Here is a 20,165-nt window from a genome sequence, read left to right as displayed (position 1 = left end):
GCCCGACAGGACGATCAGGGCTGTGACGAGCCCAGGGTCCCCAGTTGGCTGTGTGCGGCGGAGGAGGCCGGTCCGAGGGGCTCTCCGCGGGGGAGGCGGGCGGGACTGTGGCCCGGGGGGGCGGGCTCCAGGGGGGCGGGCGGTGAGCGGCAGCTCCTCCTCCCCGCGGCCCGCTCGCTCCTCTCCGTGGCTGCGGCGGCCAGGCGGCCCTCGGAGGCGCTTCGCCCGCATCGCACTCTCCCCGGGGGCGGGGCGGCCCACCTGGAGCGGGGCGGGGCGAGGGGGGAGGCCGCCCTCCGCCAGGCCCCGCCCGCCCCCCGCCCCCCGCCGGGATTAGCTCCGCCGCCGCCGCCGCGGCTGCTCGGCACTCCTCGCCCGGCTCGCCGCCGCCGCTTCTCCCGCTCGGCTCCGGGCCCGGCCAGATGGCACAGCCCGTCCAACCCGCCCGAGCAGGCAACGCCGCCGCCGCCGCCGCCCGCCGCCGCCGCCGCCGCCACGCGCAGGTGAGCCCAGGAGGCCGGGAGCGGAGGGGCCGCGGAGGCCAGCAGGGAAGGGGGGGGAGGGCGCACCCACCCCCACCCACCCCTGGGCTCTCGTGGCCGCCCGGACGCGCCCTCCTCTGCCCGGCTTGGGGGTCCCGCCCGGGGAGCGCCAGAGCCTGCGCTCCGTCCGCCGCCGCCCGCTCGCCCCTCCTTGGAAGCCGCGCGAGTCCCTTGGCGTAGGCAGGTGGGGGTGGGGGGGGGTGGCGCTGGGCTCCCCCCTGAGCCGTCGCCCGCCTGACCGCTGCCCCCTGGCCGCCCTGGCCGCCCTGCTGCCTGCCCCGGGTCCGAGTGGGCAACTCTCCCTCCGGGGGCGCTCCCGGGGCGAGCCCAGCAGGTGCGCCGTCCTGCGAGGGGCCCCCAGGAGCCGCGACACCGGGAGAGCCGGCCCCTCCCGCGCCTTCAGAGCACAGGCGACGAGGGCGCTTCTCCAGAGGCCGGGGTGGCCGCGCAGAGGAAAGGAGCTGCCCCCCCCGGGCCCTGCTCAAGGCTTCCGCGGAGGCGTCCTCTGCCCAAGGGAGGCCTGCTGCGCGCCCTGCGAGGGAGGCCACCCGCTCAGAAGCCGCAGGGACCGCAGAACCTTCGGGGCTCTCTGGGCCGCCGAAGAAGACTTTGCCATGGAAGAGAGAGGGACGCGAAGCGGGGCTTTTCGCCTGTTTTAATGACATTTTAAAAGTAATTAATCCCCAGTGCAGCTGGCAAGAGCTCTGCCCTCCCCCCCCCCTTCATTAAGCCCTGGAAGGCATTCTCAGGCCGAAAACGTCAAGCCTTCGTCGACCTCTCTGGGAAATTGTGCCCTCTTTCGATAACCTTCCTTGAGTCTCACGTAAGGTGACCAGATTGTCCCACTTTGGGAGGGACATCTGGGGGCACCTGGCAAATTGTACCTATGTTGAAATTGTGTGTGTGTGTGTGTGTGTGTGTGTGTATATATATAAAACAATACTATTTTTGCATTCTATGCGTTCTTTGAAACTTTTTGTTGCTCCATATAGACCAAATTTTAATCAAGTCCCGCTTTACCAATGTTGAAATCTGGTCACCTTAATGTAACTGGAGTATACTTGGAAAAGTGGCCAATAGTATGGGTTTTGTCTCTGTCAGGTATAATACGTTGAGAGAGGGAACAAAAACTCTAGGAAAACTCAGAATTAAGACTAAGAGTAAGAGAGGTTCAGTTAATTCAGCAACAGCTTGGAGAGAACATGAAATCTATATGAATGCGCAGTTATCGGTTGAGAAGCTGGTGGTGGAGAAGATTTTCGGCTCAAGATCTTTTCCCCTGGTGTGAAGATGACCCATGGGACATAAAGGACACGGCTGCATCTTGGCTTACCTGGCGCCCTTTTCTTGCAATTCTTCTGCCTTTCGGTTAAGAGCAACTTTTACTGAAACAGGCTATTAAAAAATAACCATTTTGTACATCTGACACAACCTTTATTATGATTCCTATTTCTGTCCCACTGTTTTCTTTGGGAAGTTTCTGGCTGTCTCCCATAATGACAATCATTAAGGTGGCTTCCTCCAAAAGTTAATGAGCCAGAATCCAGGCAAAGGACGTTGAATGAAGGCAGCTGAAGCTGGACAATGCAGAGCAGAAAGGGTGTTGGCTGCCCACAGACCCCAGGCACCCTTGGCTTTATTGTGGTCACTTTCCACAGTGTCGAGCACTGCGGGCCACTAATGGGGAGCTGATCCAGGAGAGTTTGTGCTGCATAATGCAGCTGCAGCAGAACTTGGGCTTAATCCACTTAATGCCCTGGCAAAATGAAATGAAATGGAAGCAACCCAAATTGTTTCCTCGTGACTCCAGCCAGATCTCAGCAATGCTGGGAAGACTGGGGATCACCCAAACCACGTGGCCTCCAATGCTGGCCTCGGTCCCTGAGGATGAAGCATCCTGTAGCCGCCGCATGCTGGGGTGGCCGGCCTTCTGTACTTTGTCAAAGCTGAGCCGCGGCAGAGGAGTCGTCCACACAGACGGCCACCTGTCAGATTGTGCTGCTGAACGCTCAAGAGAATATCCTCCACAGCGGGGCATGTTGCTGACCTGGCTGTGAGAAACCTGGCAAGGGCTCGTTTGTTGTTCTGACGGACAGCAGAGGGACTGTTGCGTTTTGGCTGTGGTCGATTGTGAAGAGGCTGTCTTCGGTCGTTTGTCTGGGCCTCTGTCCAGATGACTGCGCTGGAGTTCTTCTTCGCTCCCCGGGAGAAGTCGCCTCCTAAGGCCCTGTGGCTTCTTCATCAATCGAAGAAGGGCACGAAATGGGATGTGCTTACTGGTGGGCTGGCACGATGTAAAAAGCTGGTGTGGGCAGCCACACAGGCCAGCGCAAGGCGAAGAAAACAAAGGTCAGGAAGGGGCCCAGATGAGGGCTGCCCCCCTCAAGGGGCCCTTCGGCGCTTGGCTGAGTTTGTGGACAGAATGGCTTTTGAAAAACCATCACGTTGCACTGCAGGATCTGGTCACCATTTAAAGCAGTGGTCAAATGGTGGCCCTCCAGATGTCCATGGACTACAATTCCCATGAGCCCCTGCCAGCATCTCGGGTGCTGTGGTTGTGATGTATTGCTGACTTTTCTGGGTACATTACCCAATTGGGGTCACTTTACCGTCTCACTGCTGTTACTGTGGCAGAGCAGATGGTTCCTTCCCTCCCTGCACCTCACAAAGGACACACAGGTTTGGGGCTGCAGTGAGGAGGGGAAATGGGTGGTCGAGGCTCATAGTGGCTTGGGAGCCCCAGGCCGGCCTCAGAAGACGCCGTTCTGCTCTTACTGTTAAGTTGCTTTCTGAACTCTGGGGTTGGAGACTTGGGGGTAGAGGGAGCCCAGGGTTTGGGAGGTGTAATGCGAAGAAGGCCATGAGTTGCATAGTCAAATTTCCATAGAATCAATAAGACGTATTTGTAATTCGTTGTAACCCCCAATTAATTTAAAGTAGGGGGGATTCAAAATCTTTGGAGGGCAGGTCTCTGTATTTCAGCAGCGAGGCCAGTACTTATTCCATTGGCTCTAAACATCGATGGTATAAAAGAAATACAAAATCTTTTCCCTCTTAATAAAACAGTAAGGGTGTTGGGGTGGGCTCAGTCCGTGATGAGGAAGGGCAACAATTGGTCCCGTGGCCCTGGACTGACGAGCGGAGGGCCGGTGACCAGATCCTGCAGGCCCCTCACCAGGACAGACCAAAACTCCATCCAGCCAGGGGCAATCTGGAGACATGGCTGCCAGTCTGCTCCTGACCACCAAAGGGAGAGGAGGTCAGTAGGGCTGCCAAGGGGGATGAGAACACAGGTTGTGCCAGCCCAGTTGGCTGACAGGGAAGCCACAGAAAAGCCCCTTCTCACTTAAAATACTGCTCTGGCCGGGGGTTAGACACAGCCAAGCCATGTGTCTTTCTTCTTTGCAACTCTCTGCAGATTTGAGGCCACTGCACAGCGTTATTCTGCAGATGAAACTGTTTTTTTGGTCTCCTTTTTCATCTGCACAACAACCCTGTGCAGTAGGCCTCAAGTCTTTCAATTCAACAACAACAACCTGTGTGGGAGGCCTTAAATGTTTCTTCTCTACCACAACCCTCTCCAAAGTAGCCCTTTTTTGTCTGGGGAGCTGATCTTTATACTTTGCAGATGAGCTGTAATTCCAGGAGCTCTCCAGGCCCCACCTGGAGGTTGGCTACCCCTGGGTTGGAAATATTCCTGGAGGTTTGGAGGTGGGACTTCAAAATCGTACAATGCCTCAGAGTCCAGCCTTCAAAGGAGCCATTTTTGCCTGCAGTTGGGAGGGAGTGGGGCAGGAGTGTCCCTCCTGGGCTATGGGCTATGGCCAGCCCTTACCAGCAACTGTTTGTATTCTGGGGCGCAGACAGGCAGACCAGCATCAGTCCTGTGAGTCTGGAAAGTGCAGGAAGATCTAAATAAATTCTTACAGCCTGAAACTGTAAATAGTGAAAGGGAGAAGAAGGGAAGATGATTGGATAATGCTTTGAGACACCTGAGGCCTGTTGGGTCACTGCGGCCCATTCCCAGTTCTCTCAGACCTCTCACAGCCCCACATACCTCACAGGTTGACTATTGTGGAGAGACAAATGGAAAAGGTGTTTGTGAACTGCTTCTAAGGAGCAACCATGAAAGAAGCATGTAGGCACATAATGATTTATCAACAATGAAAAAATGGAGAAGAAGGAACAGGGTGGACACCTGTGTAATGTGACTACCCCATGTGTATTAGGGCAAAGAGGCATTTCGGTGTCTGTGGCCTAATTCACACAAGAAGGGAAATGATGCAGAACTGGGAGGAATTGGTTGCCATGTAATCTCCCCCTAAGAAGAGTCTCCAGTCTGATTTTCCCTTCACATACCTGAAGACCTGGCTCTGGAAAGCTCATCTGTAACCACTATGCCACCATTCCCAAATGTCAGTCCTCTCCCACACTCAATGAACATTCCACACCACAGGTTCTTGACACCCATCTCTCCACACCCACGTCCTCATTTGCCACCACGCCACCACAACCTCCCACACAACACACACATTCAACTCCTCTCCTTCCTCTTCCCACTGCCAAGCTCTAGCGCCCGTTGTATTCTTAGATACGGGCTTTGCCCCTAGTCTACAATATAAAATGCAAAGTTCAGATGAAAACAAAGACACCAGAAAGTTTTCTATGCAGTGCGAGGCAGACAAGAAGCCCCTAGTTTAATGAGGCCATGTATTTTGTTCCCAACACTTTTTGCTTCCTTGGCTCATAGCCTCCCAGCAGCCAGAGCAAAGAGTGCTACTTGATCGGTTATAGAGGAAACATCATCAGATAACAAAACGAGAGTTTTTTGAGACCCGGGGAAGAAGAGTGGAAAGTTTCTGGATCTCTTCTTGAAGTTTTATTCAAGGTGTACGTTTTCGTGTGCGGACACAACTCATCAGATACTTGTGGCCTTCTCAGTGGTGGCTCTCACACTGTTACATGTCTTGTCTGGAAAGGTCAGGAAGACTCCCACCCTCCTGGCTTGTTGGCAAACTGTGTAAAACAGAATTGTTCAAGAGGGCATTTTTGGAAAGGATTTTGGAAAGGGTTGCTTCCCAGCATATTGATCCAGGCAAAATGCACCCTGTTCTCCCTGATGTACTTCTGCATTCGGGATGGCTTAACATGCCCTCGCTTTGTTCCGGTGATGGCTTTGTTTCAGATTTCTATAATCCCTAGTCCTGTAAAGTTCCTTATTAGATGTATTATGCTATTGATTGATCGATCAATGTTTCCTATAGATGTATCATGCTGTTGATTTATATTGCTTAATCCACAGGCAGATGATAAATAATTGAAATAAGAACATATTTGAGATCCCAGATGTTTTTCTTGAAGATATACTTTTGCATAGGAATGGTTATATGCTTTCTCTAGGTTAGGAAGAGCCGTACTGCTTCGTTTAGGCTGTGATCACAAATACACGGGGGGGGGGGGGAGAGCAGGCTGTGATCCGATGTATATTTATTTAGGGTACTTATAAACGAGTGCCTATTAACTGCCTATTAACTGCCTCGTGTTTCTTGCATTATTATATTTTTGTATGCAAATAGACTAACACCTGGGTTTGGAACACCTCCTCCCGAAACAGGAATCCAGACGCTAGGTGGCAGCAAGCCCAGATTTTATTTCAAGCCTTTGGCCGCTTTGGTGGCCATTCAAGCTGGCCGCCTCGGGGTTGAATGGCCGCCGAAGTGGCCGAAGCACGCAAGCCTATGCCTTCCTGTCTGTGTGGAGCTGGGAACTCTTCACATGTAAAACATGAAAATGAGTTTTGTGGCACCTTTCAGGGACCTACTTGTGGCGCCGTGAGCTTCTGTAGACAGCAGTCTTGTGTCATAATGGAAGCTAGTCTTCGGACGCTGCTTTTTTTTACTGCAGCAGGCTCAAATGCCATTCTCTCTGGCGCGGAGATGTTCCTTGTCTACCTAAAGGAGAGCTCTCTGTGGCCAATGCACGCACCCCATTGGGAGGAGTCAGTCATGTTCACGGCAGCGGACTTTCCTGTCACAGCTGCAGGTGTTAGATTGAAGGCTGAAGGCATGCCTGCTGAAATAAATTGAGGTTGACCTCAGCTACAGCTTTATTTAAGGAATGGATGGAAGGAGGTGCAGAGTCATGGCCACAAATCTGTAGCAGTTTTATACCTGCTTAATTGCCCCGGCTTTGACCAAAGGATCTTAGGAGTTGTAGCTTAGTGAGAACATCAAAGATCGTGTCAGAAATCCCTGCCTACAATCCTGAAGGAAGAGTGCCCAGCCAGACTAGTCACGGAAGGGAAATGGGACCTGTCCTGATGGGCTCCCCCAGATTGCCTGTCGTGGTGGTGCATGTGGTGGTGGAGGGGCACTTTCCCCTTCGTGGCTTCTTGAGGGCTGCCTGGAAGCACCCCACTGGCTAGGGCAGGGAACCGAAAGGGGGCCAGGCTCAGCCAAGCTCCCCTGGAAGTAAAAATGCAGAATAAGAGGAAATAAGTGGAAATACAGATAGGCCAGTGGCAAAATTGTCTGACAAAAATATTGGCGCCTTCATAGTTGCCTTTACATGCACATTTATATGTATATAAAAATAATTGTTCTCTTTATAGACACATACACATTCTGGGAGTGTTTTCATGCTTTTTGGCTGCACTACAAGTTCTGTTTCCTTGCTGGCAGGTTTTTAAAGCTGCAAATAGAATTCTGTCGGCAAGTGTGCTCCTGAATGTTTTAAATTTAGAAATTGCACATTTTTGCAGCGAACGTGCCATGCCAACAAACCCTGGCTAGACATTAACCCTGTCCCAGGGGAATAGGGAACCAGGGGCCATAAGGGTTTCTGGGGCTGGCTCCCACGGATCTTTTCGACAGATGGCCCTAACCCTTTCATCTGACACCGACAGAAGAACATCTTGGGTTGCGACTCCACAAAGTGTAAGTGGGGCAGATCCATTGGATCCAACCCTAAATAGAAACCTCATCATGGGGATTTGTAAGCTAGACAATAAACAATAAAAAGCCTGTTCTTTCTTTACGAAGGCCTTTATAGTTTGTTTATTTTGTAGTTATACAGTAAACCAGCATACACCTTCCCTATGATAACTGCTGGTTTTTCCCCCCAGAGGAAGTTAATGCCTCAGTGCTCACTTTACTTAGACGGGGATTCTCCATTCACCAAACTTACTCAGTTAAGCCAAACTGGATCTGCACCAAGATCTGCATCAAGTGGCAAACAGTGTTTGTGTGGAGGGGAGAGTGCATGTGCAGAGTGGGGAGTTTTGGGGTGCTTTAATTAGAATCTCATGGTTCCCCAAAATGTATGTCCGATATATATTCTGTTCATACTCAGAGTATGTGATCCTGAGGGAATAGCCTACCTGTAGTGAAAGTGCAGGCAGCCCATCCATCTACTTTTAGAAGGGGAACATAATTGTTCAATAAGAGGTCAGGGAGATCTTGCTGAGACTGCCAAGTGATCCCACAAGAACTGGCATCTGGTTCTGCTTGAAAGAACTTTCATGAACAAGATCCCCAACGTTAGCATGATTTACAAACCAGTTAAGTGTCTCCTGACAGTGGTTTTGATCCATGGACCTCGATAGGATTAAAGCCAGGAACTTGCTTTTAACCCTTTGGGAGATTAGGGTTACAAGATCCAGGTGGGGAAACGAATGGCGATTTGGGGATGAACCTTTAGGAAGAGCAGAGACCGCAGCGGGGTACCGTGCCCAAAGTCCATCCTCCCCAGTGTCCATTTCCTCCAGGGGGACGGATCTTTGTAGTTTGGAGATGACCTGTTATTCTGGGAGATCCCCAGCTGGAGGGTGGCATCCCAGTGGGCTGGCGTCTTTCTTACATGCCGGGCATTGTCGGCTGCCCCAGGGGTTCTTCCTTCTCCGCCTTGCACCTGGGGAAGATGCCTCGCAACAGAGTATGGTGCTGTCCAAAGCGGAAGAGGCCCATGGGACCCAGTCATAAGCCCTTCAGGGGCAGGGCACAAGGCAAATGTGGGGGGGGGGGGCTTTGCAGACAGACACTGACTTCATTTTTGAGAGTTAGGCAAAATATGTGAGTTGTGATTGAGAACCCTTCTGAACAGGGAATGGAAGCAGCAGTTCTGCCCTCCAGACTAGCCAAGGTGCCAAGGGCAGCTCCATTCTTCCTCGGAGGGGGGGAAACATGGCCTTCCTTCATTTGCTTTCCAGAGCTGCTATGATCAGATGGTCTTGAGCAGGGGTAGTCAAACTGCGGCCCTCCAGATGTCCATGGACTACAATTCCCAGGAGCCCCCTGCCAGCGAATGCTGGCAGGGGGCTCCTGGGAATTGTAGTCCATGGACATCTGGAGGGCCGCAGTTTGACTACCCCTGGTCTTGAGCAATGATTAAAAGAATAATTATTTCTTAAGGAAAATGTATTAGACAGAAATTTAGCAATCAAGTAGGTTATGGTTGGATCACCGTCGAGCATCAGGTAGGGAACATTAACCCCTTGAAGGTTTAAATGGAGAGGATTGGGATCCAGTGCATCCTAAAAGCAGTTAAAACAAATAGTGAGAGAGTATCAGTTTTACCCCAACCGCAAGAGCAAAGCTGATCCGGATAGAGAATACAACAGAATCTCTCCAGTAAGACTTCAGCAGGGAGAGCTAAAGCGAATACCGGAACCGGGTGAGGGGCCATTGTGTGTCTCAGGTGTAATGGCAGAGAAGACACCAAAGCAGACTTTGGGAGGGTGAGTCACTCTAGTGTTGTAACCCAGCTCCGTCAGCTGATGCTGGACAAGCGAACGGACTTTTGCCTTAGCTGTCTGCAGCTGTAAGGCCCAGCTGCCTTCATTGAGCATCCAGCAAGAAGGGTAAGCATCTTGTTTAAGAAAGGACAGCAAACCTCCTGCTTCTGAAGCAAAACTAATCCTTAGCTTGATAGCGCTGAGCCCTGCTCTAGCTTCCAGTGACTTTTGGCCAAGCTCATCTTTGAGAGAGTTATTTGAGACATAACAAGGTATTCCCATCATCCTATGTGTAAACTGTGATCACTAAAATCCAGACAGTGACCCTTCATAGTGAGAGGGTATTATTTTGGAATTGAGCACCTGAATTGCACTGAGAATATATCTGCCTCCCCCAGTGAGGGTGAAGAGGGATATTGACCCAAAAGCAGATGTATTCAGAGCAAACTTGAGCTGGTGAGACCAGGAGAGCTTTGCAGAGAAAACAGTTCCCAGGTAGCAGAAATTCCTGGCTTGTTCAGTATCTGAGTTTGTCAGAGGGTGCCATTTTCAGGGAGGGGGGGTAGAGCCAAGATTTGGGATTAGGGTTGTGTGAGGTGCTGGCTGCAGTGGCCGATTCGGACACAGCCACGCACAACCCTATTTGGGATCTGTTATGGTTTATTTGCCAGTCCTCATTTAAGCAGTGGTTTGAGAAACATCGCAGAAGTCTATTCAGGCCAATCTCGGTCAAGAGATAAGAACAGCAGCAAAGGTATTTGTTTTTGAAGCTAATCTAGGGTCATGAAACTCTGGAGAAGAAAGATGGGACTTCAGGTCATTTAGGTATGAATTGAAAAAAAGGAACAAGCAGACAGCCTTTCCTCACCCCCCCACCCCCCACCCCCCACCCCCCACCCCCCACCCCCCACACACTCCATCGATGCTGAAACCCACTGAGAGTTGTCCCGCACCTCCACAGAGGATCTTAATTAGCCACAGTAGTCTTTTATCAAGGGAATAGGCCCAGCAGTTTCTCCCACAGCCTGCCCTGGCTGTCTGAGCACTTCCTTAAAGCTCCCAGCCAGGACTAGCTGTATGGATGAAAGAGAGTTAAACAGTGATCAGTGGTGGGAAAGCCTCTTTGTTCCCAGCCCAGGATGACCTTGAGTTCATCACAGGGGGAAGGTTCTCCTCTGGACTAAACCCCAGTCGGATCGCCTGCAAGGCTTCACTGTCACTCCCGGTTCTGGCACTGAAGTCTCCTGCTAAAATAGCCCTTGTGTCTGGGAAGGACTCCCTTAATTGTTCATCTGAGCCATTTATCATATTCAAGATAGTGATTCACGGTTGCCCAACTAGCAGAAGGAGGTAAATAAACTGGGACAAAAATCAAAGAGTAGTTATCCAAGGTAACCAAGGCAACCAGTACTAAACCATGAGAGATCAGAACTTTGGTCCAGGGGATGTTTAATGCTAGGGAAATCAAATAATCAAGTCTGGCCCCAGGCCTCCTTCCCCTAATTCCAGACGAGACTTTCCTTATAAATGGGATGCAGTTGGGAAACGTAACTTGGTTTAAGGCCCATGTTTTCCAGAGCAGAATAATGCCATATTGGGATGACATGACTTCTGGGGATTTGGCAGGGAGGTATGGCCTGCTGACCTTGTTTCTGGGGTTCTCAAAGCCTGAAGGATGTTTTGGGGGTTTCTCAACAGTAAAAAGGTTGAGGAAGGCTGATCAGCCAGAAACCAGAAGCAAACCAGGGGTAGTCAACCTGTGGTCCTCTAGATGTCCATGGACTACAATTCCCTGCATCTGCTGGCAGGGGCTCATGGGAATTGTAGTCCATGGACATCTAGAGGACCACAGGTTGACTACCCCCGGCAGCAGACTCTAATCTGGAAAACCAGGGGAGGGGGTTCCCCCACTCCTCCTCCCCAAAGCCAGCTGGGTGACTTGGGGTCAGCCCCTGCCCTCTCAGAACCCTCTCTGCCCCACCTCCCTCACAGGGTGCCTGTTACCAGGAGAAGAGAAGAAGAGCTGGGGTTTTTTATGCCTTGCTTTTTTCTAACTGAAGGAGTCTCCAAGCAGCTTTCCCTTCCTCTCCATACAGCAGATACTCTGTGAGGCTAAGAGGGCTCTAAGAGAACAGCTCTGTGAGAACAGCTCTGTTACTGGCCCAAAGTCACCCAGCTGGCTGCAAGCAGAGAGGTGGGAAATCAGCCTGACTCGCCTGCTTAGAGGCCACTGAAGGTGATTGTAGATCACTTGGAGGCTCCTTCAGGTAAAGGAAATCAGAGTACCAAAACCTACTCTTCTTTGCACTGAGATCAAATGCTGCACTTAGTCCCTGATAATGGGCAACCAGCCTCAGGGGTTTGTGGGAACCCCAGAGAAGAAGGCCTGGGATCCTCTCCCTCACCCCAGCATCTCTGCAGGCCCCATCCACACTTACAATTATTCCTGTCTTGGTGCCTTTTTCTGGTTGCTTTGTTACGTTCTTTTATAATAGAAGAAGATCAAGGATCCTGCCAAAGAGCAATCACATAATCTCTCTTTTTAAAGAAAAGAAATCTCTAATACTCAGGCTAGATCAAACTGGATTTAATCTGTGCCATTTAATGCTTTTTAAACTGTATGAAAGCTTCCTGACGCTTCTTTCAGGTTACACTTATGAGATAATTGGGTTTCTTAGCGGCAACCTTTTGGCAATGTCAATTAGCCTTGGGGAGGACAGTTTGACTAGTAGTGGTGAGGACTGCAAGGAATCCCCCCGAATAAATAAGGGCCACTAATTCTGCTAATCAATATGAGGGAGCCAAAGAACAAATTAAGAAAATGCTGTCACTTAGGGCACGAAGGACTTATACTTCATATTACAACTTAACCAGTGTATTTTATTTTGATTTGCTGATTTATCAGTGAGAATAAAAACCTAATAAATTGGATCTGCGGCTGCTGGAGCCCTTGTCCAGCACCAGCACCTTCCACCAGAGTAAGCCCCACTCTTCGTGGCACAGATCTGTGGGTTCTGAGTTTTGCTCAAGGTATGAGCGTTCGCGTGCATGCACTTCTTCAGCATGCACACACCAAAGCTTCTACCCAGAGTAAACCTTTGTTGGCCCCTGGATGCAAACTTTGTTCTCCTGCTTCAGACCAACACAGCTACCCATCTGGATCTAACTGATACTACTAGAAGAAGAGGAGGGAGGGAGGGGGTGGGGGGTTCTATGCCGCTTTTCTCTACCCAAAGGAGTCTCCAAGCGGCGTACATTCTCCATTATTATTATTATTATTATTATTATTATTATTATTATTATTATTATTATTATTATTATTATTATTATTATTATTATTATTTCGATTTATTTCCCGCCACTCCCAAATGGCTCGTGGCGGGTTACAGTGTCTTAAAACCACATTAAAACTCCCATTAAAAGACTTTAAAATGTCACAACATGGCAGCACAATAATAAGATCCCCTTCCTACCCCCCCTTCCTAAAAAGGGGGGGTGGAGGAGAAGGAGGTCAACGATGTTCAAGAAGAAGCCTCTGGGCCTCCACCATGGCCTTCCCTTTCCTCTCCCCACAACAGACACCCTGCGAGGGAGGGGAGGCTGAGAGAGCCCTGAGATTACTGAAGAAGAAGAGTTGATTCTTATATGCCACTTTTCTCTACCCGAAGGAGTCTCAAAGCAGCTTACATTTGCCTTCCCTTTCCTCTCCCCAGAACAGACACCCTGTGAGGTGGGGAGGCTGAGAGAGCCCTGAGATTACTGAAGAAGAAGAGTTGGTTCTTAGATGCCACTTTTCTCTACCCGAAAGAGTCTCAAAGCGGCTTACATTTGCCTTCCCTTTCCTCTCCCCACAACAGACACCCTGTGAGGGAGGGGAGGCTGAGAGAGCCCTGAGATTACTGAAGAAGAAGAGTTGGTTCTTAGATGCCACTTTTCTCTACCCGAAAGAGTCTCAAAGCGGCTTACATTCGCCTTCCCTTTCCTCTCCCCACAACAGACACCCTGTGAGGGAGGGGAGGCTGAGAGAGCCCTGATATTACTGAAGAAGAAGAGTTGATTCTTATATTCCACTTATCTCTACCCGAAGGAGTCTCAAAGCGGCTTACATTCGCCTTCCCTTTCCTAGCCCCACAACAGACACCCTGTGAGGGAGGTGAGGCTGAGAGAGCCCTGAGATTACTGAAGAAGAAGAAGAGTCGGTTCTTAGATGCCACTTTTCTCTACCCGAAAGAGTCTCAAAGTGGCTTACAATCGCCTTTTATTTCCCCACAACAGAGTCCCAACTCCTGTTCTTTGGTTGAAGAAAAAAATGGTGGATGAGTAGTATGATCATATCATCAAGAATGTTTGCGAACTCAGACTCTGATGCATGGAACAATTTCCGTGGATTTTGTACTGTTGCTGCAATCCATCTGTCTCTTTTTGCCATTTATGCTAGGGAATGAGCAGCTGACTGATTAGCACACCAAGTCACCAACAGCAGTCATGAAGCCGGCACTCTTGGGAATTTAATTTCTATTTCTGGTTATTTCTTTTAATTTCTAGAAGCCCTCCACGTCTTGCTTTCCTTTTCTGTGCCCAGCTGTCCAGCAATAACATCAAAACAGAGAATGTAGAACAGTCAGACTACTAAAGAAGGAGCCATGGCAAGAAACAGTCCTAGAAGCACAGAAACCAAAGCAACATCATGATACTTTAAATACTTCTGTAAGCAGAAATAAAGTGCCAGGAAACAGAGACAAGAAGACCGGAAAGTGGGGAAAGTCGGTTCTTAGATGCCACTTTTCTCTACCCGAAAGAGTCTCAAAGTACCTTTGTGGGGGTCAGTTGGCTCCTTTCCAGTTCCATTGATTTAGAGCAGGGGTTTTCAAACTGCAGCATGGACTACAATGAAAGGGGCTCATGGGAATTGTAGTCCATGGACATCTGGAGGGCCGCAGTTTGACTACCCTGATTTAGAGGGATAGTAGTTGAGCAGCTTCTTCACTGGGCTATGCATGCATTCTGCTCCTTTTCACTGTGTAGTAGAGGAAAGGGGGGTGGGAAGGGTTGCAGCACGTGGATTATTTGAGGGTGGTGGGCTAAACAGCCATTTCCAGTGTCATTTGCCAGGGAACATTACTCTGGGTGTTGGACTGCAGATGATGAGTAGGGTGACATCGTTACGTGGAATGTTGCTGTTGTAAAATTACAAGTCTATATTCTTTCACCCGGGGGTGCAAAGACATCATGGACACGATACAAAATATGTTTCTCTGCATTCGTAAGCTGAAGAGACATTTCTGACTCTCCTTTTCCTTTGCATTCCTAGTGAACAATCTGTTGAAGGGAGATACCTTTGCTCACCGAGAGCTCTTGGTGCTTCCCCCATGTCTCCTTTGCTGGCTCTGTGACAGACGCCTCTGGGCATCCGCCATGGCCATGGTTTTCCTGGGAGCGGCCTTGCTTATTGTCCAGCCTCCGGCGGTGACTTCAAGACCAACGGTCGGCTCTAAGGGCGAAGCTGCAGCACAGCCGGCTCAGAAGGAGCCCTTTAAGAAGAACGACTTCAAAGAAACCGTCCGCCCAAATGGGACCTTCCAGCACCTCCCGCAGACGGTCATCATTGGTGTCCGGAAAGGGGGGACCCGGGCCCTGCTGGAGATGCTGAGCCTCCACCCAGACGTAGCAGCGGCAGAGAGTGAAGTCCATTTTTTCGACTGGGACGAGCATTTCAGAAATGGATTGCAGTGGTACGCTAACCAAATGCCGTTCTCTTACCCGCACCAGACCACGGTAGAGAAAACCCCAGCCTATTTCACCTCCCCTGAAGTGCCTGAAAGAGTTCACAGCATGAATAAGCTCATAAGACTGCTGCTTATTTTGCGGGACCCCACCGAGAGAGTGTTGTCGGACTACACACAAGTGTTCTTTAACCACTTGCAAAAACATAAGCCGTATCCCTCCATCGAAGAGTTCCTGGTTAAAGACGGAGAACTCAACGTGAACTACAAGGCAATAAACCGGAGCTTGTATTACGTTCACATGCAAAACTGGTTGAAGTATTTCCCTCTGAATCACATTCACATTGTCGATGGCGACAAGCTGATCAAAGATCCCTTCCCAGAAATAGTAAAGGTAGAAAGGTTTTTGAGGTTGACGCCTCAGATAAATGCTTCAAACTTTTACTTCAATAAAACGAAAGGTTTTTACTGCCTAAGAGACAGTGGGAGGGACCGGTGCTTACACGAGTCAAAAGGAAGAGCGCACCCAAAAGTCGATCCGGTTTTGCTTGAAAAACTGCAGAGATATTTCCATGAACCGAATCGGAAGTTCTTTGAGCTCGTGGGCAGAACGTTCGACTGGCACTAAATAGGGGGGTTGGTCAGAGAAGCTTTTGTGGAGCCCAAAATGCTCCAGGTGCATTGGAGAGGTCACGGAAGCGATAATTTATTTGTAAAATCCACACTTAACTTCTGTACAGTATTAGATTAATAATTTCCATATAAACTAGTAATATTTTTCTACTTGTTAAAAAAAAAACATTTGTAATGTTTTTCATGGTTGTTAACACCACATATTATGGTCTATATGAAGAAACAAACTAATGCGTGGGACGAAGTCTCTAGAGAGTCTGGTTTTTCTGTGTATGTGTATATACAAAATACATATACAATATTATATAATCTTAACAATGTATCATCTGCTTCCCCTGGAATTCCAATGTCTTTCTGAAGCCGTATGCAATCTTCAGTTGAGCGTGTTTATTCTAAGAACACTTTAGTTTAAAATATCACTTAACTAGTTTGATGAAATTGATTTTTTTCACTGTTTTGGGACCATTTTGCAATAATCAAATAATAATAATATTATTGCAGTAATATTTTTTTGTGAGCCTTGCAAAGTTTAGAATTTTCCATAACGTGACTTCCTAACTTAAGAAACAGCTGGCTCCGTCCATCCCAAAAGCATTTAAGCCAAGAGGGGTGCTGATGAGCCTCACTGCTGCTCAAGGCAAAAAATCGTGGAAGGTTTAGGCTGGCCCTGCTTTGAGCAGGGGGTTGGACTAGAACCATAGAGTTGGAAAGGAGCCACACAGGCAATCTACCCCCCCCCCCCGCTCGATTCCACTGCTGAACTAGACTCCTGGAATCCTAGAGTGGGAAGGGGCCATGCAGGCCACCTAGTCCCACCCCCTGCTCAGTGCAGGATCACCCTTCCACTGCTGGAGTAGACACTCAGAACCCTAGAGTGGGAAGGGGCCATCCAGTGATGCTTCTGCATTGCCACCTTCAGCCTCCCCACACCATTGCTGAGTCTTCTTGCCACCTTGCTGATTGGCGGGTGGGGACGGGATCCCACACCCTGGCGGATGCACAAGAATTATTCCCCTGGGGGAAAAGGGCAGTTTATACTCTGCTAGGGTCCCTCCCTAAGACTCCATCCTCAGATCTTCAAAAATTTCCCAATCCATAGTAGACAGCCCTCAGTATAGTAGAAGCTGGGCCTGGATTTGGCTCATGAGCCAAGTAAGTCTCGTCTTTTGGGTCATTATGAGGAAACACAGTGAAAAATTAACATGGAATTGAGGAGGCAAGAGCAGGTGATAAAAATGAAGTCCTATAAGTGTCTTTGATGGCGCCGATAGTGGGGAGGCATGCTTGTGCTCTTATGTGAATGTCTGGACTGCCAGGAGATTGTGCTGCCCTTGCTACTTAATAATGGTGCTAGCACCACACTGTACGGCTCAGCTGCACCATCGCAGGCTATCGATGGTCTACACCAGGGTTTCATGGAACCCTGGGTTTCCTGAATGGGTGGGAGTTAATTGATTTTGATATATTTTTAATCTTTGTTAACATTTATCAGGTGATATGCCAGTGGTGGGCCTGGAGGGGGTGGGAAGGGGACAGGCACCTGGTGGGCATGTACACAGCTATGCTTTCTAGCCATATTCTGCACAATCACACCACTTCTGGTGTTTCTCGAAACCTGAAGGATATTTCAGGGCTTTCTTGACTGAAAAATGGTTGAGAGAGGCTGGTCTATGCACAGGTCTTATTTCTGGAAGCAGAGCATCTTATGTGTCTGTGCGCACACATACATGCGTGCGCCAAAGGATCACTTGGAATCACTTCAGCAATGGAGTGTTGCAAATAAGAAATGTGCCTCATTTGACAGGAAAACACAGTGAACAAATGAGGGAGAGAATGCCGTTCCAGTAGGTGGGAAGTGCTTTGTAATTCATGTGTAGGCTGGCTCACCCATGGCTCCTTGGTCAAGTGCAGTGGCAGCAATTGTTGAACTATGCAAGGTCAATAGTGTGCCTGATTCAAAAGCATATGGCCAGATACATCCTGGGCGTCTGAAGACTGTGACAGAATGGCTTCAGTTCAAACCCAAGAAGATGGAGGCCCTTGGCTGGAGAGGAAAGGACAGGGAGAGGAAGCAGGTCTTCCCTGCCTTGACAGAGGACAGCCAACAACGTCAGGCAGCATCAGGAACTTGGGATTGATCTTCGATGCCTCCGTATAATGGAGGCTCAGAGCAAAAAGGTAGCACATCAGACGAAGCTACTAGCACCCTACCTGACCCTGGGAAACATAGTGGCTTGGGCGCTTCGGCGTGCTTCATTTGTTTCGCACTGGCCACTTTGGGCTTCCATGATCACCGAAGCGTCCGAAGCACACTGAAGTGTCCAACCTATTCATGTGACGGTCACTTCCAGGTGTGATTGTTAGATTACTGTAACGCACTGTATGTGGGTCAACCCTTAAACCTGGACCCGGAAACTGCAGCTGGCACAAAATGTGGCTGTGCGAGTCCTCACTATGACCCATTATGCACGGAGGGGAAGGTCTGCCTCAGAGCTGGAATGATGGCAGTGGAAATCCCCAATGATGCATGCCACCAGCAGAGGCCGAGCACAGGTTCGATGCAGGCCGCTGAAAAACCCGTGTTAGGGCAACGCGGAAGAAAGTGAAGCCTGCCGCCCGGCCAAGACACAACCAAACGCAGCGCCGGAGAGTATGCATAACCGGGGAGGGCGGCTGCCACCGCGGCTGCCCTGCACTCCATCCTGCGGTCTCTGGCCCCTTGACTGCTACGGGCCTCTGTGCCCTCCCTTGCCCTCTGCATCTGCTGGCTTGCCCCCCTTCGATTTCCAGCAGCCTGGACACACTGAACGCAACCGGCATACGTGTTGTCTGCTCCTGTGCGTGCCCTAGGCAGCCCGGTTGTCGGGCGCTTCTGGCACAGCAGCCTGCTTAACGGTCCGGGTCCAGGAAGCCCCGCTCTGCACTCCATCCCGTTTGCTCCGCATTGCCGTCTCTTCGGCTGTCGCCCCTGGCTGCACCGGACGTTGCCGCCGTGATGTTGCTGCGCAGCTTCCTCCTCCGGATCTTCCGTCCGACCCCCACCCGCTGTACCAGCGGCTATAGACCACACAACGGAAGATCTGGAGGATCTACCCTCCAATAGCTGCATTGGTTCCTGGTTGAATTCCAAATCCAGTTTAAGGTGTTGGTTTTAACTTTCAAGGCCCTCTTTGGTCTGGGCCCTGTGTATCTGTGCCCACCTCTCACAGTATGTCCCAGAAAGAACTTAAGATCTTCTGATACCAACTTCTTGGTGATCCCCGGCCCAAAGGAAGTGCATCTGGCCTCAAACAGGGCCGGGGCCTTTTAAATCATGGCCCCAGCCTGGTGGAATGAGCTATCAGTGGACACTCAGGCCCTGACAGAACTACCTAAGTTTTGCACAGCCTGCAAAATGGCATTCTTCCGTCAGGCTGAATTGAGGCCACACAAAAAAAACTCGCACCTAATAAAATCTTCCTCCATCTCCAGGTTTCCCTTCACGGAGTTAGCACCCCATTAAATGGATGAAGAGGTGGATCAATGGATTGGGCACATGTAATAGAGCACCATAACTTTTAATAATGTTTTGAACGTGATTTATAGAAGAAGTACATGCGATGCATGTTGTGAACCCCCCTGAACTTGCATGCAGGAACAGGCGGTATGTTATTAAATGAATGACAGAGATCCTAAAGGGGCATTGGGGGAGATGTGTCATTAGCATATTCAGGTTAGCAACTTCCTGGTATTTTTCATATCGTCTCCTCTAGTGTCTGGGTTGGCTCACTGGGAGACTTCCTGCTCCTTAGAGTGCACTTCCTCCCTGCTTGCCTCCAGAACACAAGAGACTGAATAAAGAGAACAGAATAGTTAGACATTTAGTTAGGACTGTCTCCTCACTTTCTATACAAAGTTGTTTCTCTTCACAATAAAACTATTTTACTCTTCTAAGCATTCTGGTGCTTGGCGTATCTAGACTCTGCAATCCTACTTTATTTCATAAACTTTCTCATAGTCCCCTTCAAAAGGTTTTCTGGATTATAATCTATTACATAACATAACATAGTTTTTATTACAGTGCTAGACCAGTAATCAAATTACAATGTACATAAAGTATTCATTGGTAATTAAAATAGTTTTAAATTTAAAACATTCCAGCTAAAAGAATCAACAAAATTACATTTTAAAATTCACAAACATTATCTCAAGCAATCGAGACTATATCTAAGTTGCTCTAAATTCACCCAGCTCTTCCTTGTTTTGATTGCCTTCCATGCAATTCTGGCAACTCTGGCAAGTTATTTCAGGGCGTTTATCTGACAATCTATAATCTATTACCGTTCCTTTCCAGCCCCACTTTCTACTGACCTTTCCAGCAGTGACAGAGGAGCCTCAGAAGAAACCCAGGGTGTGTCATGAAGGCCTTTTTTGACTGGTACTTGGGGTGTTGCCATAGCAGGGAGGGGCGCAAAGAGACCTCGCAGAAAGGCCACCCAAAATATCACAGCCAAGTAAATTCTTGATGAAGGGATCAGCAGGGCAGGGCACAGAGCC

The 20,165-nt window shown here is 49.5% G+C and overlaps 1 protein-coding gene across 1 annotated transcript; it reads left to right on the top strand.

The window, feature by feature from the left end:
* Positions 1-257: 257 nt before the first annotated feature.
* LOC143819622 (heparan sulfate glucosamine 3-O-sulfotransferase 1-like) lies at positions 258-19,562 on the top strand. The gene is made up of 2 exons (XM_077301465.1): positions 258-503; positions 14,585-19,562. The coding sequence occupies exon 2, from the start codon at positions 14,689-14,691 to the stop codon at positions 15,622-15,624; it is 936 nt and encodes a 311-aa protein (XP_077157580.1). The 5' UTR covers positions 258-503; positions 14,585-14,688; the 3' UTR covers positions 15,625-19,562.
* Positions 19,563-20,165: the final 603 nt, after the last annotated feature.

This window comes from Paroedura picta, chromosome 10, assembly GCF_049243985.1.
Source record: "Paroedura picta isolate Pp20150507F chromosome 10, Ppicta_v3.0, whole genome shotgun sequence".
NCBI lineage: Eukaryota > Metazoa > Chordata > Lepidosauria > Squamata > Gekkonidae > Paroedura > Paroedura picta.
The sequence above is the reverse complement of the archived record's forward strand: the minus strand, read 5'-3'. Positions and strand labels throughout refer to the sequence as shown.